This window comes from Apodemus sylvaticus, chromosome X (genome assembly GCF_947179515.1).
Source record: "Apodemus sylvaticus chromosome X, mApoSyl1.1, whole genome shotgun sequence".
NCBI lineage: Eukaryota > Metazoa > Chordata > Mammalia > Rodentia > Muridae > Apodemus > Apodemus sylvaticus.
In genome coordinates this window covers 121,383,818-121,410,760 of record NC_067495.1, presented here as the reverse complement: position 1 = coordinate 121,410,760, position 26,943 = coordinate 121,383,818, and the positions used below count along the sequence as shown (strand labels likewise).

The window sequence follows — 26,943 nt, the reverse complement described above, 5'->3', positions numbered from 1 at the left end:
CAGAGACAGGTATGGTAGCACATACCTTTAATCCTAGCACTCTAGAGGCAGAGGCAGGCCAGTCTAGCCTACAGAGTAAATTCCAGGACATGAGAAGTATACAGGTAGAAACTTTGTGTCAAAGTAATGGGAGTGAGGGGGACCTACTTGAGACAAAGGCACATGGATTGGCATAAGATCATAGTGTCTTAGCTACATAGGGAGTTCCAAACCAGCCTAGGATAGAGTGTGATATCCTGTCTCAAATATTAAGAAGCATTAATTTTGAGACCTTACAATATTCTAAGTTGTTCTTTTACAGGGATTGTCCCAAAGTAAGTGGGACATGTTCTTCTAGCTGGGCTGCCTTGCCTGTCTTCAGTGGCAGAGGATGCACCTACCTTTGTAGAAATTTAAAGTACCAGAGTGGGAGGATTAACTAGGGAGAACTCCATCCACTCAGAGGACAAGAGTAGGAAGGGATAGGGGAAGGATTGTGGGAAGGGGATCATAAGGGGGGCAGTGGGTAGGATATAAAGTAAATAAGTAAATAAAACCTTAACTGCTTACAAAAACTGAGTAACTTAATCATGATTATATAATCCATATTGAGAATACAGTTGTTAATAATTCCAAAAATTATACATAAATCATTGTTGAACACCTGTCATAAAATTAGAAAGCACTTCTAAAAAGTGGAATGAATAGTTTTCTGCTGCATTCAATATTTCATAAGCTGTAAGATTTTAGATATCCATCACTTCAATACCACAATATAAACTAACCTCACTTTCCAAGAAGAAAAAAACCAAAGTCTTCACAAGGTTGGCGTTTGGACCTTGTCTGCCCCTTCTTTTCATTATTCCATCCTCTTCTGGATCTCTGCGGCTGAAGAGTCTAGGGGCAAAAAAAGAAAAGTACTCAAAAACATTATCTGCTAATCATAAAAATTAACTGTATATTCCATACTTAAGCAACTAACAACAGAATAAGGTAAAACTGGGTCAGTAAACATGAAAATACCATGCAAATAAATGATACCAAACTTCTCATTTTAAACTTGATAGTCTAAGACCTTTAACTTCTCAAGATTCTTACACTGAGTTTTATATTTTTTGAATCCTTACATTTTTTCATACAATTTCTGATCAAAAAATAAAATATTTATAAATAAGTAAAATACATATTTTTCTCTAAAATATAACATTTATGATTGTTTGCTTCTCTGAACATTACCTTAACACAGTGGCCCTTTTCTAATGGATAATGTGGTTGCTTTTCCTTTAGAAACAACAAAGGAGAACTAATATTGGATAATAATTAATAGATAATTAGAGTGCTTACATCAAATCAAGTAAATATCCTAATAGTTACTAAAACCCAAAATAAATGTTTTAATGAAATCTTAACAAATGTTAGCCTAATTTGTGTGATTAAGCATATTCTCTTTAAAAGACACTATATAATATATGCTGAATCATGTTTATGATCATATATCCAAAAAGCTGTATCTGAAATGTTAAATACCATTATAAAGGTAAAATAATAAGGGGATATAAATTTACTTTTTGTAAAGAAATTCTCCAGCTGCAACTGCTACTGGCCGGTGAGCTGAATAAACCAGATGATAGACATTTTCACAATCTTCTGCTGTTAGAACTTCTTCACTACTCCTGATAAGAAAGTAACAATAACAGATTTTAGCAATATTATGAGTCTATCAACATGTTATGCACTTAATTTCACAAATTTATGTTCAAAATATAATTTATTTGGATATAATCTTTTGGTAAAATTCTGCCCCAAAATGCTCAGTATATGAACATTGAAGATAACTGCTATGATGCACAACTAAAAATGAACAGAGGGGACACATACTGGGTCTTTGCCTGTTAGCCTAGCACTTCAAAAACTATAAAGCAAGAGGATCAGACTTTCAAGAACATCCACAGCTATAGATTAGGTTCAAGGTCAGCCTGCGTTTATGAGCAGGAGAAAGAGGAAAGGACAAAAGTAGGTGGCAAATGGGCAAAGCAAAACTCTAGAGTCTGTCTCTCTCTCTCTCTCTCTCTCTCTCTCTCTCTCTCTCTCTCTCACTCTTATTCTCTCCTCCCCACCCTACACTCACACAAAGCCTTTATGTCACAATAAATGTATAGCCACCAGAGGACAAACTATTGGGAGTCCGTTGTCTGTATTTAGACAAGGTCTCTTGTGTCCACTGCTGTGCTGCATATTCAAGGCTAGCTGGACTGCAATCTTCTAGATGATGTACTTGTCCTGCCTCCCATCTCACCACAGACTTGGTAGAGGGTGCATACCAACCACATGGAGCTTTGTTTGGAAATCCTGGACACTGAAGTTGGGTTGGAAGACTTATGCTTTAACCCATGGGCCAAACTACTGGCCCATGATGTAGTAAATTTTTGTTAAGACTTGTTTTCTTGAAAAAGAATGCAGATAAACATTACATCTTGGTAAGGTTTTGTAATTATTTTCAAAATAGTTGCAATGTGGTTTATTTCATATAAGCAGAGGAAGTAGAAGCTACTATAGTCAATGAGATAAACCAAATAAAATATTAATGGTGGCTACTACTAATAGGTTAATCTACTATTTCTTACTGCTTATACTTAAACTCTATAACAAGGAACATATATACATACATACATATATACACACACACACATATATATATACATACATGCATACATATACATATATATACATACATGCATATATATAATAGTGTGTGATCATTTTCAATTTTAACAGATTTTGCCAAGATATACTTTTGAGTAATTTAGACATGTTCTAGCTTGCTTTCTATAACAGTAAAAAAAATTATTGGCCAAAACCCAATTAGGGGAGGAAACAGTTTACTGGATCTTACAAACTGAATAAATCATAGAGGGAAGCTAAGGCAGGAACTAAGAACACAGGAACCTGGAGCAGAAACAGAAGCAGAGAGCCTGATGGGAGGCTTTGGCTTCTCAGCTACTTCTGTTACACAGTCCAGGACCACCTTCCAGGGAATGGCAGTGTGCACAGTGTAGGAATCCATACTATATCAATAAATAATTTTTTAAAAGGCCACATAAGCATGCCAACAGGACAGTCTAGCAGATATAATTTCTCAATTGAGGTTTCTTCTTCCAAGGTGACTATGGTTTGTGTCAACTTGGCAAAAGTCTAATCAATACAGACCAACTCATTCTCCTCCAACACAGCATGTGGGCATAGCTGTACATAAAATTCAACAAATAAAGTATGTTACTACCCCAAGTGATTTTTTTAAAAAGTGGGAACATCAGACGAGTCTATGTATCCTCTTTGGATGGTGGCTCAGTCTCCAAGGGGTCAAGGTTACTTGACACCTATGATCTTCCTGAGAGGTTGCCATCCCCTTCAGTTTCTCCGATCGATCCCCTAACTCTTCCACGGGGGTCCCCGAACTCCGTCAGATGCTTGGGTGTATCTGCATCTGTCTCAGTCAGCTGCCTTGTCTGGCCTCAGTGGGAGATGGTGCACCTAATACTATAGAGACATGATATCCCAAGGTGGGGGAAGACAAGAAAGGGAGGCACCCTCTGAGACCCAAAGGAGAGAGTGGATGGAAAGGAAGCTATGCTAGGGGATACAGGAAGGGGCCAACATTTGGGATGTAAATAAAATAATTAATAATAAAAAAGTGGAGAAATCTCATTTAAATATGATGTCTCTGCAGAAGACTAACTATATTTTCATATGGTTAATTTTTATTTTCTTTGAGGCTAAAGAACTGATCTATAATTTTTGGCTCATTTCCTATAAAATTTCTGTATCTTCAATTGGCATAAAAAAATTAGCACCCAGATGCAAATATATGAATTGAACTAAGTACATAACATACTAAGCAAGCAGTATACTATGGAGCTATATTTTCAGCCCTATTTCTACTTACAAACAGAAATGTCACCCAGTCTCCCTGAACATCTCATGTGCTAGAATTAAAGGTCTGTACACCACACCCAGATTACTGGGTTCCCCCATCCCTCAATACAACATGCTTCACTCACTCACACACACACACACACACACACACACACACACACACACACACACACACACACACTACTAGCTATATATTTTTTTACCAAGGAAAAGCTACGCTTATCCTACAATAGAAAATATTTATATATTTCACTGGTAAAGAGGCTGTGGATGAATTGTAGCTCTACACAAAATGTTGGTAGGAAGGTACAGCAACATAACCATTCTAGAAACACCATGATATTTCCCAAAAAATTAAACACTGTGCTGACAATGTAGCTCAGATAATAAGCTATATGGAATGCCATGTGAATGGTTCGCGGTTCAATTCCCAGCAACCTCATCCCTAACACCTTCAAAATTCACAGAAAATTATCATACCATTTAGCAATTTCTTTTCTGGGTATACATAAAAGTACTGAAAACAAGGTCACATGTACCGAAACACCTATGCTCATAGATACAAATTATTTAATACCCAAAGTTGGAAAATAGCCCATGGATCCATCAATAAATGAATGGAAAAATGCAATATGCTATATGCATACAGTGAAATAGTATCCAAGAAAACAGGAAAAGCAATTCCTAAAACATGTTTGTGTGTAGCAAATCAAAGGACAAGTTTTTTGTGAGAATCTGTCAGGAAAAGGAAGAACTACATATTTAATGAGTACAAATCTAATATACAATGATTTTCAAAAGTTCAAGAGGTAAACACAGGTGACAGTTGCCTAGCTTTAAAAATGCCTATTGCCACTAATCCTTATGCTCAATAGTCAAAATAGCAACTCCTAAGTTTTATATTTTTCATTGCAATTGTTTTTAAAAAGTTGAGAACATTTGTAGCACCACCATCACGTATTAATACAGTATTATTTAATTCAGACTTATTTACCAGTAGTATAGAAGCATAATATATATCAATAAATAATAATACAGTATTATTTAACTCAGACTTATTCACCAGTAGTATAGAAGCATGAAAGGATAAAATGTACTTTGACCTGTTCACTGAAAAGTTTAACTTTATTTCTACAGCATCAAGACCAGCTAAAAGAAGAGAAAACTCCAAAGAGAATTGGAAGAAATAAATTCTCAATTATAATTTCACAGACTCAAAGAGTTTCTTTTTCCCATGTTTTCTGAACTTTACATGAAAAGTTAGGGTCAGGTTTGGAGTGATTGACACCCGTAGTCTCGGCTAGAGCCTAAAGTAGAAAATACACCTAAACTCAAAAGTCCGCAACCCTTCTGGGGAATATATTAAGGCATCTACGGATGGACGGGCGGAGGGAAGAACGAACAGTCAAATGAATAAAACTTCTAGCCTAAAATGTTATGACTGAAGCTATTAAAATTTAGGCATAAATGTGAACGAAGCATACATCAATGTATTATCAAAATATTAAGACACTTGTAATACAGGAATATATACTTACTGTAAAACAAGAGTGAGTAACTTTATTGCTTGTACTGCAACATCATATTCTTTGTCAAGGGTCATAGACACAATTCTATCCTATAGAAAAAAATAAAGTATTTTTAAAGGGAAACAAGATAAGTATTTCAAATTACCAATAATTTTAAACACTTGATGAAAACTAACCTTGAATCGACTGGTAAATAGTTCCAGTTTGGAATTAAGCTCTTTGTTATAATAAAGCCCTTGTAAAGCAGTAAGACATTTGAGTCTTACTTCACCTTGCTAGAAGAAATGAAGAGAAAATATATTCAAATCATGTATTTCCAAGTTCAAGTTTTAAGTATTATTTTCTACTAAATGTAAACAGAAACAGTAATATTTGATAATGAAAAAAATATTAGTATAAATGTTTAAGATTGAGCAGTCACATGATAAGTTGGCAGCATTTCTCAAAAATTTATCAGAGCAAAACTCCTGTGAAAGGTGATAGTAGCATATTTCATTATATTCAAGGTTAATTAGTTAGCTTAAAAAATGATAGTTTAAGGAAAAACCCTGTATTAAATAACGTTCAGAAGCCCAAGATTAAGATGTAACGACGAAGATATATCGTTTTTTTTAATGCACTTTCTTTTTTTTTTAAAGATTTGTTTATTATTATATGTAAGTACACTATAGCGATCTTCAGACACTCCAGAAGAGGGCATCAGATCTCATTACCAATGGTTGTCAGTCACCATGTGGTTGCTAGGATTTGAACCCAGGACCTCTGAAGAGCAGTCAGTGCTCTTAACTGCTGAGCCAGCTCATCAGGCCAAGATACATAATAATTATTAATACAAGATAAAAATTAATTAGAAAATGAACTATAAGGGCTCTGGGAAGAATGCAAAGCAGTGTCCATGGCTTAATGGTTCAGGGGAATTTGTGCTACTGACCAAGTTTTGACAAAACAGATAGAAATGAATATAAAGAAGGGTTACAAGGGATGTAGCCAAAAGTATGCATCCACATGGATATCTCTTTTTTCTTATAAACAGGATCTATAAATAATCCTGGCAGTTCAGGAGGTGACTTTGTAGCTCAGGCTGGCTTCAATCTCAGAGAGAACCTCATGCCTCTGCAGCCAGAGTGCTGAAACTAAAGACATGTACAACCACACCTAGCTAAGATACTTAATTTATATATGAGACCTGTATACTCATATCTATATAGAAGGAGGAATCAATGGGGCACATCTTACCTTATCATGCATAGTCCAACCAACATATTTTAAATAGCTGTCATTAAGGAAGGCATCACTATACATCTTCATCCAAATGCCAATCTCTTCAATGCATATAGCTCTGATTTCAGCTATTGCATCCCTAAATGGAGGAGGACAAGTCACATAATCAGTAGTACTGTAAGATTGGGCATATGGACTACTGAAGAGACGCCCTGTATCTCTCACCTTAATACCCCATCAACATTAACTACTGTTAGTTAGTGAGGACTAAAAAAAACTGAAATGAAGCATGGCTCCAAATGTCAACATGCTTGCAATCTAACTGGCAAAAAGAATAAGAATACTTAAAATAAGCAAAATTGATTCACGGCTTAGTTAGTTAAAAAAAAAAAATCCTGCTTTCACCTTTCACTCTAGACCAGTGATCTCAAACTTCCTAATGCTGTAACCCTTTAATAAAAATATTGTGGTGTCCTTGAACATAAAATTAAATTCACACTGCTAATCGATCGATACCTGCAATTTCACTACTGTTGTGAATCATAATATGCAAGCATCTGTATTTTCTGATAGTCGTTAGGGGACACCATTGAGATGGCCATTCATTCCCGAAGAGGCCCTGACTAACAAGTTGAAAACCACTTGGTCTAGACCTTATCCCAATCTTTGCTTACAACTGTGTTCAGAAGATAACAGGCAAATAAGTATAACAAGATCATAATCTTCCATGTATAATTACTTTACAGCTGTAACAATTAGGCCAACCTATGATCTAGACTCTTGAAAATGCAAATCTGTTTCACCCTATTTGACTATTACTAAGACATTTTGAATTCATCTTTTGTATAGTAGTTAGTCATAGAAAGCAGAGCAATAACACAGAGAATATTTTAAGAAACTAGAATAATCAATGAACACAAATATGATAAGGGAATGAGCTAAGAGAACAGTGGTAAGAGAAACAAACAGTAAGAATTAATATGAGAATAATATAAAACAAGCATTTCAGGGATTCAGTAAGCACCAAGTAGAGGAAATGAGGTTGAATAAAACTGGTAATAATGTTTGCAAATATGTTATAAACTTTGATAAGATTAACTTTTTCATCTGCTAATTCAAAATAACAGAAGCATCTTACAATAATCTATACAAATTTTCCCAGTGAAATTAATAGAAGGACCAGAAATCAGCAACACAATATATCCAAAAGCAATTAAGTGTTTTATATACTAACTGAAGAAGAGTACTTTCCCTTTGCTGGACTATGACAACTCAGACAGAGCATCGCCTTTTATTCATATAGGAAACATCAATATCAGAGCAGTAATTCATTTCCCAGACTTACTAAGTGGCAAAGCTTAGTCTCCAAAAAACATTTTTTATCAGATATTTTCTTTATGTACATTTCAAATGTTATCCCCTTTCCACATTTCCACTAACCCACCCCCATACAAGCCCCTCCCCCTGCTCTCCAACCCACCCACTCCTGCTTCCCTATCCTGGCATTACCCTACACTGGGGCATTGAGCCTTCACAGGACCAAGGGCCTCTCCTCTCATTGATGTGTGACAAGGCCATCCTCTGCTACATATGCAGCTGGAGCCATGGGTCCCTCCATGTGTACTCTTTGGTTGGTGGTTTAGTCCCTGGGAATTCTGGGGGTACTGGTCAGTTCTGCCTGACAAATGCACAAGTGGGTACTCACAGCCAACCACTGAACTGAGCTCAGGGTCCCCAATGGAGGAGCTAGAGAAAGGACCCAAGGAGCTGAATGGGTCCTCAGCCCCATAGGAGAAACAACAATATGAGTCACCAAGTCTCCAAAATGTATCTTACTATAATCTCTATTACAGTATACTGTGTCTCAGCCACTTGCCTTACCTGTATCTATGTACAAACACTCCTTTAAATATGGCATTCATCATATTTTCTATCTCATCTTGATTTTCCTGAAGCTATAAAAAAGAACATATCATTTTGTTGAATTAAAAAAAAGCACAATCAAAAGAATGAAATAAGGTTATAAGTAAAAATAAACATAGATTTTTCACTAGCATTTAGAGACTAAAGAATTTTATTCTATTGGATAAAAGTAACCACAAAGGAAAAAAAAAGTTGGCTATCAAGTAAATAACATCCCTTGTTTCCTCAAATATATGACTTAACATCTAAAATTCCACAGGTGAGCCGGGCATGGTGGCACACGCCTGTAAGTACAGCACTTGGGAGGCAGAGGCAGGCGGATATCTGAGTTCAAAGCCAGCCTGGTCTACAGAGTATGTTCCAGGACAGCCAGGGCTACACAGAGAAACCTTGTCTCGGAAAAATAAACAAACAAACAAACAAACAAAAAAAGAAAAAAAGCAGGTTGATTAGTTTTTCTAACGCTTACAAATTTCACTGAACAATAAACTTAAGTATTTCCACTTAAAATGAGAATTCACATAAAAAAATGCAAGAATTTTTCATTCATATAGATTTAAAGAAGTATTTGTTTTTGCTTACTTTTTCTTCTTTTTATTCCAAGACAGGGTTTTTCCATATAACCCTGGCTGTCCTGGAACTCCAGGTCTAGACCCGGCTGACCTTGACCTCAGAGATCTGCCTGCCTCTGCCTTGAGTGCAGGTAATGAAGGTGTGAGCCATCATCACCACCCAGCTTCTATTATTTACTTTTTTAAAATCTTTATTGAGTCAATTTATTTGATTAATTCAGAAATAACCAATTTAAAATTTTAGCTTCTACTTCTATCAGGAAAAAAAACTCTCCCAGGGTCAAGTAAATAAACTCTAAAGTTATCATGACAGTTATTTGAATTAAATTTCATACATTACAATTTTCACATTAGTTGGATTATTCAAAAATTTAAATCTCATTATGAGATAGAAAAACATCAATAATGAGAAAACTTAACTTATAATTGCTGCATCAAAAGATTTTATCTGTTATCATTTAGGATTAAAGTTAAAACTGAACTTCCTCATTTGAAGCTGAATTTTATAAGCAGAAAACTATGTGTCACCTACTATAAAAAAATAAATGACTTGCCCCACAGTGGTGGTGCACGCCTTTAACCCCAACACTTGGGAGGCAGGGGCAGGAGGATTTCTGAGTTCGAGGCCAGCCTGGTCTACAGAGTGAGTTCCAGGACAGCCAGGGCTACACAGAGAAACCCTGTCTTGAAGGAAAAAAAAAACCAACAACAACAACAAAAGAAATGAATGACTTAAAAATACAAAAAGTCAAACCATATGATGAAACCACACACCTTTAATCACAGCTCTCAGGAGGCAGAGGCAGATAGATCTCTGAGTTCTGAGCGAGACTACACTATTAAACAGACAAACCCTGATTTGAAAAATAAAAACATAGAAAGGCTTTAAGTTGTTTTAAAAGCGGAGTTCATATATTAACTACAAAAATGACATTTCATGTCATCGATAAGCTGAGGAAGAGAGTGAAGACAGAGGGTCAATAACATGAATAATACTAAGGCTTAGATAACGTCCCAGACTGATCCAAATCATGTGATTTAAGCATAATAAATTCTCAATGGTAGCCTACTCAAAAAATGTATGAGGTAATGTTGATATGGATAGTTAATAAAACTTTAATAAGACAGATGCATAATCTTGGACTTGGGGTACTGTAGCTCAGTGGTAAAGCATGTACTTGGTACTCAAAAGGTCCTAGGATCAATCTTTACCACAAACAAACGAAAAAACAAACAAACAAACAAATAACTTTAATAAATTACCTGATCCTAGAATGTAATAATTGAAAGCACATTGCTTTCACAATAGTAGCCTAAATACTTACTACTAAAGCTTACCTCTTTACGCTTTTGTAACAGGAGTTCTAGCCTTTCATTGGCTCGTTTTCCAATCATTTTATTCCGTTCTGCCTCGTACTGTCTTTGTGTGTTATCCATATTAATGCTAAGATTTAGTGCCACATTTACCAAAGCAGTCATCAACTTCATAGCTAGGTTTTAAGGGAAAAAATGTTGAAATTAGTGTAATAAATACAAAATTATATTAACAAGATCAAATTAAAAAATTCAGGGAAGAATATATAATCTGCTTTTGATAAAAGTATACAACTGCTATGAATGATAATAGTGCATAATATATAGAGTAAACTGTAAATAAGCTAATACTTATTAAGGATTGGGTTATCTTTCAATCTTCACAAATGCCCACCAAAATAAGAGCTACGGATGAGAAAACTGGGTTCCTGGGCCTGAAGAGATAGCTCAGCAGTTAAGAACACTGACTGTTCTTCCAGAGGACCCAGGTTCAATTCTCAGCACCTATATGAAATCTTAGAGCCAAATGTAACTCCATTTCTAGGAAATCAAAAGCCTTTTATGTACGCCCAAAGCAACAGGCACACACATAGCATACAAACATATACAAATAGAATAAAATGTTTCCTATAATAATTTCTACAAATTATGATCCACCTTCTAAGTAAATTATACTTTTTCTGTGTTTTACCATCCATCTGCCTAAAGCAGGAATATCAAATAAAAGAACGTTGAGACAGGGCCTCACATGCTGCCCTCTAAGTCATGGTAAACCTCCTGCATAAGCTTCTTGAGTCCAGAGATTATAAACACAAGCCAACATACCCAACTTTAACAGCCTGATAATTCAGTCCTTTCTTTACTATACTTCAAACAACCTGCCATTGTATGATACAAGAATGCAAAAGCATGCCTTTATTTGTGCCTACTATGCTTGCATAAACTATTTAACAGGCTGAGAAAAGAATCAAAAGTAAAAGTACCAATCGATTCCCAAACACAGGTTCATAGTGAACTGCAGAAACCGATTATTAGTGGTCACTATATTAAAGGGGGGAAAACCAGCACTCAGCATACAGAAGCATGAGTTCAAGGCTAGACAGTGAAGTTTAGGCCAGACAGAACTACACAGTGAGGGGCTATCTCAAAAATACTTAAAAGAAAAAGGAATTCATATTATTACTACTTGTTTCCTCCTTTGATGGTAAGCGTTCTTGTCTCTAACTGAAAGGAATGTCCAGAAAATATTTCAAAATACCGACCTGCCAGGGTGCTTGTATGTCGAAATGCCCGGACTTGGGAGTCAGACAATCCAGTAAGAAGTGAAATGACAGTGTCCATCATGTACTCATCATATATGATACTATATTGGCATTGCCGAACTAACACACCAATGAACTCACAGAAGCTGGACTTGAACTTCTTCCACTGAGGACCAGCCATGGTAAGTGGGTAATCCCCACTATCCTAAAATAAAAATGTTTATACAGCAACTCATTTCAAGTTCATGTCTTATTTCATTTGCTTTTAATAAATTTTAAACCATGAAAATACTACTATATCTTACCTTCTTTTCCACAATAAGTACTCAAAGATAGCAAAAGAACATGCAATGATAGATGTGTACCTCTTTGAACACTACCCTTTTATTTAAGATCAAAGTAGGCATTTTAATAAACTTCACGTAAATCAATGAAATTAAACATCAATTACTGAGGTTAAAATACTAAGGTTTCCCTCATCAAAGTTGAACTTTCTTCTGAAAATCACAAATACACCTACTAAATTTCTTTTAAACAAAAACAAGCCAAAATTATTTCTTCAGATTCAAAATAACAAAATACAAAATTGTATTCTCAGCCAGTTAAACAGAATAATACATAAAGTAAAAGAAGGTTTTATTAGTTTTATTAGTTTCAGAACAACAGATAGTCAATAGGCATAAATAGTAGAATACTCGACAGGATGAGCGCAGGCTTAAATTTGGTCCCAAGCACCAAAAGAATTAAAAGAAATTAAAGAAATAAGAGAAGCTGAAATGTACCTATTATAATGTCAATTGTTAAAAAGTTCCCTACGGTTCTCAAATTCATTTTAAATTATTTTGTGTCTCTTGCTAAAGGCGCTTTTAGAAATTTTATAACTACTGATTTCTGTTTTATTTATTTATATATATATATATATATCCATATATATATATATATGATGGATATATGTACACATGCATGCATGCATGAATGCATCATGGTTTGGATGGAACCCGGGGCCTTAATCTTGGCATGTTCTCTACTACTAAGCTAAGCACTCAGCCTAAGACTTATTTCTGATGATATATTAAAGATATCAGTTTATATTCAGAATGACAAACGCTCCCATTTTTGTATAAAGAAAAACTTGATCACTTAAACATTCACTACTAAAAGGTTAAAAAATACCACTGCTCATAAATACCTTCCTACTGCTAAGGGTCTGATAAATAGCACTTAGTGGCATCAAAACCATGTAACAACTCATCTAACTCTTACAATGATAGCTGAAAGCTTTTCATTAGACAGAGTAAGAAAAAATGAGCAAATAAAACAAGTGAGACAAGAATTTCTACTTGAAAATTCAACTTGTTTTACAAGTGTAAAATTCCTAGAGCTAGAATACAACTATGAACAAAACAAACGCAAATTTGTGTCCTGATGAAAATTTCACATTAGTAAAGCTACCTATAAAAAATTTCAATATCATTGTGGTGATCAGCTTCAACATAAGACTTTTTTTGTTGTTTCTTACAGTTGAATTGTGTTTTATGTAATAATCCATATAATTCTTTAAACTACCTAGTTCCTCAATTTGAACAAATCTTCCTTTTCCAGTATTTCAGAATGTTATATTCACAATTATGTTCTCAGATTTTATATTTACAATAATAGTTATTAACTTCTTGCAATGTGCTTAAAATTCCAAAATACTATGCAATTCTCACAAATTACTCACCTTTGGAAACCAGATAATGCCTATTGCTTATTGACTACCTAATGTCTTGAAATATCACTTTCAGAGCAACTTATTAAACCCACTTACAGATTAATGTAATGACACTGGTGCTAAGACAATTTACCTGAGATTGCATAGCTATCACAACACCATAAACAATAGCTACAATAGTAGTAATTAAAAATATTTGAGCACTAAGGCATGAGACATGAATAAAAATATTAAAATATTTAGAATGTTACCTCATCAAATTCTTCTGTCATTTTTCGAATTATCTCAGAGTTTTGCATATGTCTAAACATCTCTGCTGTGACGACTCCTGAAATTTCCAAGTATAAGAAGTTAATAAATGATGTAATGTAAGTTAATGAAAAGAACTGACGGAGAATGTATAATATCACATCTAATAAGTCTACATTCATAATAAGAGCAAATTCCTTAACCTCAGACTGCTAATAGGCATGATTCTTCTGATCATTATTAATTACTACACGTTACATTACTCATACTATGATATGCTAGGAAGCAACTGACTGTCTATTCTGGGAAACAGTTTGGGGACACTGATTTAAAATCATGTCATATCTAGATATAATATATGCATAGCATCCTGTCTTTTAGATTATTTGTACTATATAATACAAAGTTAAACCTATGGTTGTTATAGTGTATCATTGTTTGGACAGTAAGAACAAGTAAAACTTCTTCAACTATTTGGTATAAGCACTTTAAAAATGATTTCAATATCCAGATATGACATCTGGTACCTATAAAAGAATAAAGGGTAACATTTGAAAATTTGAGGATGAATGCAAAGACCAGGAAAAGTAACAGGCACTGTTTACCATGCTCCATTAGTGGACAATACAATGCACAAAACAACTACATACTGACATCCTCTACTCAGACTATAGATGCCAGTAGCAAGTTATGGGTCCAAAGAGCTAGTGGACATTAAAAATTTGTAAAGCTATCTTCAGGAAAAGAGTCCCACTGTCAAGTTTTGGAGGGTAACCAGGAGTACTGCCACCTATAATACTGTGGATGAGAAGTGCTACTTACCAACAACAAAAGAACTAATCCATTCCTGTGTAGCCTGTGTAGCGTGAACTTAACTACAAAGTTTTTAAACTAGACTAAAGCAGGTAAAATAGTAAATGGCAGCTGTTTTCAGTTTAGCTACATCAAGGAAACTAGGTCGCTCTCTCTGTCAAGACAGGATTTTACATTTGTTAAGACTGTTCTTATGTAATCCTGTAGTCCATCATAATCAGGAATCAGACATGACAACGTTTGAGCAAAGTATGATGCCAATCTGAACAGCATTATGAGACTTCATTTCAAAAAACTTTTTTTATTCTTAAAACTAACCAAGTCAATGACAGTATGAAACTCATAGGCTTGAGAGTTAACTTTATTTCTTTTAACCATCACAACTAAGATTTATTATGTAGATACATGGAATGTTTTAATCAACCACAAATAAAATGTCACTATTTATTACTTGTTTCTCAATTAAATGACTATTTTAAAGAGATATTGTAGAATTTAAAGTAATTAATTTCTTACATTTTTCTCACACTTAAATGACTTATTTTTTAAAAGACATTTTAACTTTTAATTATATTTTAAGCCCATCTTTCCCTCTAGATTTCCAATCCTCAGAGTGCTGGTGTTATTCTCATTAAAAATCTAATACACTTAAACGTACAAAAATATTTCTAGCTAAGTACCTGTAAAAATGTGAGTGTCAGAGACAAATGAGAAAGCAGAAGCTGCCCATGATCTTGATTGAGTTGTTTACTGATCCAAAAGAGACTGTATGTATAAAATACCAATTTACATCATTCTGTTGCATAGCTAAATCTGCCCTAAAGAGTTTTGTCCTAAGTTAAAACAAATCTATATTTTGTTCTTTTCCCACTCCTATTTAAAAATTTCAAAATATTTTTAAACTAAGTGAAAATATCATACAATTTGAAACCTACAAAAGAGCAATTTCACTGCAGACTGCCATTTATGAGTTTTAACCCCTACACTCTATTATTCAATATCATAACATGAAACTATCTCTTCATTATTTACCTTTCCTCCCTTTTCATTCCCTTTCATCCTAAACCAGATGCAAAAATTAGAAAATCTAATAAAATACCATAAACATTATAAATTGCTAAGTTTTTAGATAAATTTCACAGTGAATATACCTTTGTTAACAGACTTTCTTCTTCTTGCTTTGGTCTTTGCCTTTCTCCTTATACATTTTACACAGATATAGTGCAAATAATTCACTACCTTAACATTATTTTTCATGAGAAGGGATAACATTTCTGGAAGAAGTGACTATTTGAGAGCTTATGATTCTAAAATAAATATTTTACCTTTGCAGCCTGAACACTGAATAAAAAAGTTGATAAGGTCAAGAAGTGCTATATCTCGGTCATGCTTGTAGGATTCAATCCAATCATCCACCACCGACTAGAACAGAAGGAAAAAAAAATCATTCATTTTTAATGACTGTTTAATGATTGTTAAAGAAACAATTCTAATGAAAGTCATAAAATTTGGTAGTATGTAGTACCACATTAACACAGATATTCATATTTTTAAATAGAACATTTGATCTTAATTTTAAAGAACTAAATTCAAAAAAATAACTGTCTTAATAGCAATCATCTATCCATTCACTATTTTAAAAGAAAACTGAGACAATGAAAAAATTCAGCAGATAATGGTCCTCAGTGCCCAGTTTGAAGACCTGAGTTTAATCCCTAAGACTCAAATAATATTAAGGAAAGAAATAGTCCCAGCCCCCATGAATTATAAAATGACTGCCACAGGAAAGACATGACAAACATGTGTAAACACACGCATACATACACAAACTTCTAAACAATTAAAAATGTCTGAAACCACAAACTATATTACAGCACTCTGTTCTGTAGTCTATAATTATGTCTTGGAGACTTTAATAATATCCTAGAAAGTATATCACCCTCAAATTTTCACAAGTGTCACACTGGTATCTTATGTTTTTATCAGGACAGGTACATACTTGTGTGAATACTCATGTGCAAACACAAACACAAACCATTTTAAAAATCTAAAAATTTGCCAGGCAGTGGTGGTACACAGCTTTAATCACAGCATATGATAGCCAAAGACAGGCAGATCTCAGTGAGTTTGTGGCCAACATGGTCTACAGAGTGATTTCCAGGATAGCCAAAGGTTACAGAGAAACCCTGTCTCAAACCATCCTTCCCACAAAGAAAAAAATCTAAAAATTTAATTTTATAAAGTGTATTTGTTTCTCTGTGGTATTAATAATATCCTAGGAAATATATCATCCTAAAATTTTCTGTATAAGAAAGTAAATCCCTGGGAGCGTTCAGGGAAGTAAGGCCAAAGACATAGAGCGAGGCTTTAGCTAGCTTCTGCCTATGGTTGGTGTGTGGGTAACAGCTTGGGAAAACTGCCCTCATGTAAACTTTGCTTGAGTATTTTCTGGTGAAACACCAAACCTGGAGGCACACATTTGAAACCTCTTCAATAGGTCCTTTACAAGTCTTTGATCCTGACTTATTAAACAGTGCTTTCTTGATCGTTTAAGTGTTTACTTTTTGAGGTGATTGATGCTACAAATGTGCTGGTTGAATTTTACAAGTAGAATCTCCAGTTGCAAGCATATTAATGGTGTTGCATAGATGGAACCAAGAAACCTGGTTCCATCAGTCAGTGATGCCAGAAGGCAAGACTTATACTTGGGAAGGATAAAAACGGCTTGATTGTTGCCAAGGGCAGTCTGGAGAGGCAATGTATATGTTATAGCATGTTGGCATGTTGCATCGGGCAAAGGTAGAGATATTGGTAGATGCCATTGTCTTTACTTAACTGAAAACAGTTTAAAGAGAGCTGCCTGGAAAGATAGGGTAAATAGTGTGGTGTGTATACTTAGGCAAAGACCGAGTACTGTATTCCTTTTATCTTCAGCAAGTAAGATATTTATAACATTGTTCACCTGCCTTTATGAACTTGAAACAACCCATGGATCATAGTGTTGAATTGAACTGTCACTACTAAAGAAATGGGGGTGGGGTGTTGTTGATTGACACTGACAGCATAACAAGTGTTTCTTGCTTATACTTTGACCAATATTAAAAGGTTGAGAATTATAAATGCCCAAAGGGGATCAACTGTGTTGAATAAAAATGACTAGAAGATGAATTTGAATAGAACATGCCACACAAATGTTGAAAGAAAGGCCACACTGAATTCTACTAAATTTAAATCAAATAAAAAGGTATTCACACATACATGTACATACATATGAGGCAAAAGCCAAAATAAATGAAGAAACATAAAAGCTTTTATAGTGGTGGACCCTAATAACAACATGTTTGTGAAAAAGGCAAATTTGATGCTAAATGCATAAATCCTAACTAAATAAGAACATCAATTCACAGATCCAGTGCTCAATACTCCTATAAACTTATCCCAGTATAAGACCTGCTGAAATTCCAGTTGTCATATTTACAAATATTAAAACTAATGCTGAAATTCACAGCTATAAAGGAAACTAAATATACAAATCAGTATTTATTTAAAAAAGAAAATATCTGACGTAGGGAGTTCGTGCAGTGGGTAAAATGTCTGCCTCACAAGCTTGAGGACCTAACTTGAATCCCAGAACGAATGTAAAAACTGTATGGCCTGTGGTATATTCTTGAACTCCTGTAATGGACAGGCAGCTTTAGCCTAACTGATATGCACCAAGCCAGTTAGATACTCCAAGGAAAGTAGACAGCATTCCTGACAGTGACACACCTAAGGCTGTCATCTCACTCTGTATACACGTGGGCACACACCTGAGTCATATATGTGCACCTGTACAAATATGAAAACATGTATTCACACAGATACATTTAAAAAAAAAGAAAAAAATGGTAGACTCGTGCTTCATGATTTCACACCTACGACAAAGACAGCAGTGAAAAATACAGATTCATGCAATAACATGTATTCACCCAGAAATAAACTCTAAATAGTCATAGCCATGAAATTTTCAACAAAGATCCCCAGTCAATTCAATGTGGGAAGGGGTTCAGCAAATGACCTAGGGAAAACTGGATAAATCAAGTTGAACACTATTTTGTCATACTTATACTAATTAATTCAAACAGGTCAGATACCTTTAAAAAGAAGCAAAACCTCTAAACAGTCCTAGAAGAAAACATAATAGACCACTATAAAGGTATAAACACAAGAAAATTAAACATGACTTATTCAAATTGAAAAGTTCTTATATTTCAAAGGCTTCATCAAGAAAGTGAAAGATAATGCACAGAAAGGGAGGAAGTGTTTTAAAATCACGTATATGACAAGATATGTATATACAAAATATGTTTAAAAAAAACTGTTCCTATTAAATAATTTTTTTAAAAGACAGGATAAAGCGTGGAAAGATGGCACAGAGGTTAAAGTACTCTTCCAGGGAATGTGGGTTTGGTTCCTAGCACCCACAGGGTCTGTAACTCCAAGGAATCCAATATCATTTTTTAACCTTAAAGGGCAAATGGTATGCATGTGGTGTACTTACATGCCGACAAGACACAAAAAGATAGATGGATGGATGGATGGATGAGACAGACAGACAGACAGACAGACAGAAACAACTAAACATAAATAGCTCTGTAAAGGGAATAAATGGACAATAAACACATGAAAAGATGTTTAATACAGAAAACAGAAAATTACCACTTCTTACCTACTAAAATGATTGTAATTTTTAAAACTACAGTAACAAGCATTGGCAAAGCTATGAAAAGATCAAATGCTAAAACACTGCTACCAGGAATGTGAAATGGTAGTCACTTTGTAAAAATATTTTGGCAACTTCCCAAAAGTTAAATATAGAGTTAGCATATGACATTGCAATTTGACACTCAGGTATATATTACTCAAGAGAAATTAAAATATATGTCTAAGCAAACAATTGCACAGCACTTCAAAATAGAAGTTATGACAAACTAAATGTATATGAATGTATAACAAAATAGTGAATGTTCAGAACCACCAAAAGAAATAGTCACAATACATGCCACAACATGAATAGACCTTCATAGAGTTATACTAAATAACAGAAATTACTCAGAAGGAACATAGGCTCTAAGATTCCATTTATATAAAGTGTTGAGAACAAGTGTAGATATACAAAGTAGATTAGTGGTAGCATAGATCTATTACTGTGACTTTCTTTCTGGGAGATTGAAAATTTCCTAACACTAAATTATAATAAAAGTTTTACAATTCTGTATACATCTAAAAACCACTGAAATTAAACCTTAAATATTCTTCTTACTTCTATCATTTGGATCAGTAATGTTCACTTCCTGTGCAAAGGTCCATGTGTTAAATGTTAAAGGCTAAGCTCTTATCTTGGACTTATTTATCAGAGGGTAGTAGAAAGTTTAACATTTGGGGACCTAATGGGAGCCTCAGACAGTTAAAAGCACATCCTCAATGGAAATTATGCAACACCAGTATCTTCCTCTGTCTTCTGACTGCTATGAGATAAACAAGTTTATCATATGTTCTCACCTACTTTGCATAACACATAATCCTAGCCCCAAGAAGGATGACAAGTAAGCACAGGCTAAAACTAGTTAGTTAGTTCAAATTAATTAGTTCAAATTAACTTTTCCCTCCTTTTATGTTAATCATTTCAGGTATTTATTGTAGTAATGGGCCTATATTTAAATTATTTTCAATATAAACAGCTTATGTTAACCAACATAATTCACACATTTTTCCAGAATGATTAATGAAAGAAAGAATACATTTTTAGAAGCATAGTTCCCAAGTCTTTAAAATCTGTTCTGGAATATAAGGTGTGTGTGTATGTGTGTGTGTGTGTGTGTGTGTGTGTGTGTGTGTGTGTGTGTGTGTGTGTAAGCATAGTTCCCAAGTCTTTAAAATCTGTTCTGGAATATAAGGGGGGGGTGGGGGGAGGGAAGGTGCCTGTGCATCATTTCCTTACAACAGAGCTGCAAAATTATGTCCAAAATTAGGTCAGAGGAATCCACATGGCTGAACTGTTTTCTTGGATTGCTAGGAGATAGGATTCTACTTAAGGCTCCAAACTCAGACTATACTGTAAAAAGCCCAAGTCACATGAAAAAGGTTATTTATAGATAAAGTTCTGGCTGTCTTCAGATTCTGACTTACCAAAGACCATGTCCCATGTATGAGTAAAGATTTAGAACAACTGTGTTAATAACATTCAATAAATACTAACAAAACTAACAGAATAACATCTTTCCTACATATTCTGCCTGAATTCTAAAAGCATTTCTATGAGTAGCACATTATTAGCAAGAATAAGGTTTCACTGCACAATATAAATAAAAAAGTCTAATGACATTTAAAAAGAGATTGCCACAAATAAAGTAATTCTTAAGAATGAAGTACAACATACAATAGGAACATAAGTCTTTCACAATTAAAAAAAAATTGTGAAAAAATGCAGACTGTAACACTAAAAGTGGTTGAAAAAAATACCTCCTCACTATGTACCCCAGGCTGAGGTGGAATTCATTATGCAACCCAACTTGGCTTAGAACAAAAGATCGCTCAGACATAGTTCCTCGGGGGCTAAGATTATAAGTGTGAGCCATCACAAATAGCTAAATTTTCTAATCAAATAACACACTAAGAACGTATTCAGAATGGTGTACGGAAGCCTAAGCCGATAAATACCAGTACTCAGGTAGCTAAAGAAAGATAGTCACTAATTCAATGCCAGCTGAGCTGCATGTTCTGTTTCAAATAAATGAAAGAGGATAAATCAGAATCAGATACACACACATTACAATAGTGTGATATTGTAATGTGCTAATGAAATGTTAAAAGAAAGGTAAGAATAAAAGTTTGAAAAGGAGAAGTCAGTACATAAGAGTGCTTTTCAAAATAGGGACATTCAGAGGCTGAGGAAATGGAACAAAGGTTAAGAATATATACTGTTCTTATAGAAATGCCTGAGTTTAGTTCCCAATATCTACATCAGGCAGATTACAGCTACCTGTTACTCCAGTTCCAAAGGGTACTCAAATGCACATACCCACACACAGAAACACATGCACACATATAATTTAAAATAAGGTTTTTAAAGTGTGTTCTTTTTATTCAGTTACTCCTATTTGATTTGGAATAGAAATTATTCCAAGCATCTAGAGAAACATAAAGGCCTAAGAACAGAGCACATACTGCGGCTAAAAAATAGAAAGTATGTCATAGGCAAATCTGGGCTGGAACTTTCAGGCAAGGAGTTTCTAAAAAGCAAATTTCCTTGATCAAATTTGGCCTTAGGAAAACAAGAGGAAATAATGACCCAGAGGTGAACAAGAGCCTCGGGGCAATCCCTGGGGAGATAACTAGAAATGTCTTGGAATAGTCAGTAAAAAAGAGGTCTGGTCAGGTTTTTATTTTTACTTATCTTTCTCTTCTCCGTGCTAGAGGCCAAACCCAGGTCCCTGTGCAAGTTAGGCTAGTCTAAAAACATCTGATAATCTAAAATAGTAAACAAAGGCCCAGAAGACTGAGAGGAAAATAGAAGCAGCAGCATCTCTGCTGAAACTATAAGACGGAATTTCCGGCAATTTGCATCATTTCAGCATTCCATGTGTGTTGGCACCTGAGCACCAAACAGTGTGATAGTATTCGGAAATTTTCACAGGGCATTAGAAGACAATTACAGTATATAAAGCCCTCACAAATGGGATTCATGTTCTTATAAAACAGAACCCAGAGCAATGTCTTGTACTTTCCACCAAGAAGAGACACATGCAAGGATGCTGGCTCTTTCTGAACTACAAAGAAGGTCCTACAGACATCGAAATCTACCAGCACCCTGATCACAGGGTCTTCTTAACAGAGAAATCGGTCTCGGTTGTTTCTATGCTATCTAGTACTATTCTGCAGCAACACAGATGAAATAAAATACTAAGAAAGAAGCGGGAGTTGTGGCTCAGTCAATGGTAGAGGGCTTGCTTTACAATGAACCAAGTTCAGGGACTAATTTCCAGCATTGACCAAACTGACCAGAAAGTCTCTCATTCTCTCACTCTGACACACACTCACTCTCCACACACTGTGCATATGAACACATTGTTTTTGGCTGGTTAAAACAAAGTACTACAGAGAAAAAGAATAACAAGAAGAAAATACTGAAATGTAGTATAAGTAAGAATAAAATGTTCCCTTTGATAAAGCTTATTCAACAGGAAATCTTAACAGAGGTGATTTTAAACAACAGAGAAATTAAATAAAACAGTATATATGCCAAGATGATAGAATGTGTACTCATATTGTCCTTTAAAATACTAAACAGCAAACCTTTCAAGCATTAAATGTAACTATATTAAAAGTATAGAATATGAATTATAATGAATAATTGATCTGATATGTTCCTAGATTTATGAAATTGCTAAAGGCAAAAAAGGCTACATATTTTTATTTTGCATATGAAAGTACTAGTCACATTCGATAGTTGTTTACATCTTATTTACAAAATCAAATACTTACAGTATTATATATGCAAATTATGCACTTAAATTGATTGATAAAATAAAGCCTAGATAACTACTCCTCTGATAACTATCCTTGCATATGAAGTTAATTCCCTACAACATTAAATTCATACTATATTTTAGGTAGGATATTATGGTATATTTCTATATTCCTAGCTTTTAAGGAGGCTCATGTAGAAGGGTTGCTTGAGGCTAAAATTTCCATACTATCTTGAGTAAAACAGAAACCCCATCTGAGAAAAAAAACACAAAAAAAATTAACAAACAAATAAACAAAAAAATAAACAAAGAAAGCATATATTACTTGAGTATTTGCTAAGATTCACTTGCCTTAAATAGATAGTAGCATTATATCACTCAACCAAAAATTCCATCTATGGTGGTTCTAATGAAAGTTGGTCCATGTTTGAGTGCTTGGTGCTCACTTAATGGAACTGCTTACAAAAGTAATCTCTTTTTTAAATTGCCTTAGTGATGGTTCTTTGTCACAGCAGTAGAAATGTAACTAAGACATCAACCATACTCTATTTTATTTTTCAGTTTTATTTTATGTATGAATACCTGAAGGTATGTATGTGAATGATGTACATATAATGACAACAAGTCAGAAAAGAACTTCAAATCCCCTAACACTAAAGCTACAGGCATTTGTAAATCAACATGTGGGTGCTGGGATTGAACCCAGGTTCTGTGTGTGTTTTGAAAAAGAATGGCTCCCATAGGCTCACAGATTTGAATACTTGGTAACAGTGTCTCTTCACAGCAATAGAACATTAACTAAGACATTCTATAAGAATAACAAGTGCCTTTAACCACTGAACATCTGCCCAGTCTTTCGTTTGTAAATGGCAGCTATACAAATGCCAGGGAACATGAATTTTCATAGCCAAGCACAATATCAATTTTCAACCAATTAACTTCTTGCCTTACATTATTAAAATTTAAATAACAGTAGAAACTGATTCAAGACACAGCGCTGGGCATGGCTGAGTGGTAGAGAACTTGTATAAGACCTTGAGTTCAAGCACCAAGACACACACACACACACACACAAAGACATAAAGGCCTAGAGATGTACAGTGGTTAAAACACTTGCCTAGGATAGAAATGGCTCTGGGTTAGAATCTCAACAACCATCAATAAAAGGTATTATAAATACATTCATAGCTTTTTTAAATAACATAATTAAAAAAAAAAATCAAGCAAGGGCCAGCGAAATAGTTCATGAGTAAAGTGTTTGTCATGCAAACCTATGATCCTGAGTCTAATCTCTGGAATCCATAGTATAGAGAGAACCTACTGAAGCTCTCTGACCTCTGCATTTAGATCATGGTATGCACACAATGACAGTCACACAAACATTCCATACTTAGACACAATAATAATGTATAAAATTAAAATTAAAAGAGGGCCAGTAAGATGCTTATGGGGGTAGAGGCACCTGCCAAGCAAATCTGGTCTTATTAGGTTTGCTCTTCTAAGCCCTCATAAAGATGGAAAGAAGAAAATGATTTCACCAAACTAGTCCCAAACCTCTGTACACACACCATGGAGACATGTATGCATGTACATGTATACACAGATAACAAAGGCACAAACGCAGACACACACACACACATACACACACACACACAGAGCTGGAGAAGAATATATAACAAGAAATAACTGTTTTAGACAAAGGAAAAATCAGGGTAGCACTTTATATGTTACCAGAATTTAAAATGCAGAAATAAATTTCGAAGAGCATTATATATGTTACCTGCATAGCACTCTTGCCCATTTTAACAACTTCAAACAACATCATGTTTTCAACTCCATTCTGTTGATGATGACCATTCATTCGGTTTGGACCAGAAGGAGGTTTTCCTCCTCCATTTCCACTTTTACCCTTTTCTGCTGGACCCTTTTTGCCTTTTTTACAAGTCTGTTAAAAAAAAAAAAAAAACAGAAGTTGATTAACTCCCACTATCCTTGAGAATTCAAAACAAAAATGTGAAGAAAGCAACTAATAATTATAACATGATTAAATTTGATAGATAGAAGCTCATTCATAAGAAAGTTACATAATAATAGCCTCTTTGTTTTGTTTTTCGTAAAGCACACATTATGTTACAGTAGATCATATCCTCTGATAACAAACTATAGGCCCAAATTTCTACTCCTATTAGCTGAGTGATTGTGGACAAGTTGCTTATCTAGACATTAGTCCACCCACTTCTTTCCCATCTGAGCATAGTAGCAGATGTTTAGAATTCCAGCATTCAAGAGTCTGAAGCTGGAGGATCAGGAATTCAAGACCAGCTACATAACAAATTCAAGGTCAGTCTGGGCTATAAGGAAGCCTTCTAGTAGAAGAGGAGAAAAGAGAGAAGAAGAAATGAGGAAGAGAAGAACAAAGAATGGGGAAAGAAAGGGGAAAGGGAAATAAAAAGAAAAAGAATTTTCCAGTTTGTGAGGTGGAAGATCAAACTATGCCTACCTCATGGGGTTGCTGTGATTATGGAAACAGAAAACTCAGCATATAATAAAGTAAAAAATAATTGCTATAATTATCACTTCTGTGTGAGAAGAAATTCAGTAAATGCTACTTAGATCTAAATTCTCTAGAATTAAGTCTATGGAAATTTGATTTAATTGTGAAAAATTATGTCATATCACAATATTAAAAGCACTCACTCAAAATATCAATAAAGTTTGAAAAAAATCACAAAAATAAATATCTGTTCAAGTTTTATGTTAGTCTATCACACTATGTTAAAGTTCAGAATAGAGTAGGTAGCTAGAATAATGTCTTATAAAGTAACTCAGTTCAACAATCTAGCTTAATTCCTACTGTCAGGTGAATAACTAACTCACTGCAATATTCTTTTTTCAAAATTACATTCTATGTATAAGAGAACTTCACCCACATATATGTATGTGTGTGCCTAGAGGCCAGATGAAAGTAGTAATCTCCCAAAAGTAAAGCTACAAACAGTTGTCAGCTACCATATAGACACAAGAAATCAAACCCAGATCCTCTCAGTGCTCTTAACTGCAGAGTCATCTCACAGTTCCATCACCAAAGGGGTTGTAGAGAATATAAATAGTCATAAAATTCATTTTTGTCCTGGGTCAATTCTTAAACTCCCTGAGAATTCAGTTAGTAACTATGGGAAAATGAAGTTCACTTATAAGGAACCTGTCAGCATTGGGAGTAGGAGTTTCTTGAATCAGTGAAAAGATTCCCAAAGAAATGGGTCATAAGGTCCAACACCTGCTGCGAAGCCTGATGACCTGAGTTCAATCCCCAAGATTCAAATGACAGTAATGAACAACTCCTCAGTTGTCTCTGACTTCCACAGGAAGCACAGTCACATCTCCACTTATACACTCCATTCACATATATATAAATAAAAATGTTACGGTTCACTATATAACTTATAAAAAATGGTCCTATATCCTTTACATTTTCTTAAAGAAAAAGCAATGCCTAGTATATTTTTCTATTTATTTACATTTCAAATGCTATCCCCCTTCAGTTTCCCCTCTGCAAGATGGCTATCCCCTCCTCTCCACCCTCCCAACTCCACCCACCCACTCAATCCTGCCTGACAGCATATTGTTCCCCTATCCTGGGTCATCAAGCCTCCACAGGACCAAAGGCCTTGCTCCCCTCCCAGTGAGGAGCTGAAAGGGTTTGCAACCTCAGGAAGAAAAACACTATTAACCAACCAGACCCCCACAAAGCTACCAGAAACTAAACCATCAACCAAAGAGTACATTTTCTCTTAATTGAGAATTGCATACATGTATATTTGTTCAAATTCAATCCAATCCCCAATCCTTTAATGTTTCCTCTAATCTTCTATTTTCCCTCACAATTACATCTGTTCTCTCCCTTCCCTCCTTCCCTCCATCCATCCT

General features: G+C 34.7%; 1 protein-coding gene across 8 annotated transcripts in view; it reads right to left on the bottom strand.

Annotated features, from left to right (window-relative positions):
- Positions 1-26,943, bottom strand: part of Stag2 (stromal antigen 2) — a 128,888-nt gene that overhangs the window by 41,469 nt on the left and 60,476 nt on the right. For all 8 annotated transcript variants that reach the window (XM_052171915.1, XM_052171921.1, XM_052171920.1 and 5 more), the window contains 11 exons: positions 24,797-24,961; positions 15,835-15,931; positions 13,699-13,775; positions 11,734-11,938; positions 10,496-10,647; positions 8,544-8,617; positions 6,678-6,801; positions 5,618-5,716; positions 5,451-5,530; positions 1,545-1,652; positions 765-876 (listed from right to left, as the gene is read on the bottom strand). In XM_052171915.1, coding sequence (XP_052027875.1) covers positions 765-876; positions 1,545-1,652; positions 5,451-5,530; positions 5,618-5,716; positions 6,678-6,801; positions 8,544-8,617; positions 10,496-10,647; positions 11,734-11,938; positions 13,699-13,775; positions 15,835-15,931; positions 24,797-24,961 — 1,293 coding nt within the window. The remainder of the gene's footprint in view (positions 1-764; positions 877-1,544; positions 1,653-5,450; positions 5,531-5,617; positions 5,717-6,677; positions 6,802-8,543; positions 8,618-10,495; positions 10,648-11,733; positions 11,939-13,698; positions 13,776-15,834; positions 15,932-24,796; positions 24,962-26,943) is intronic.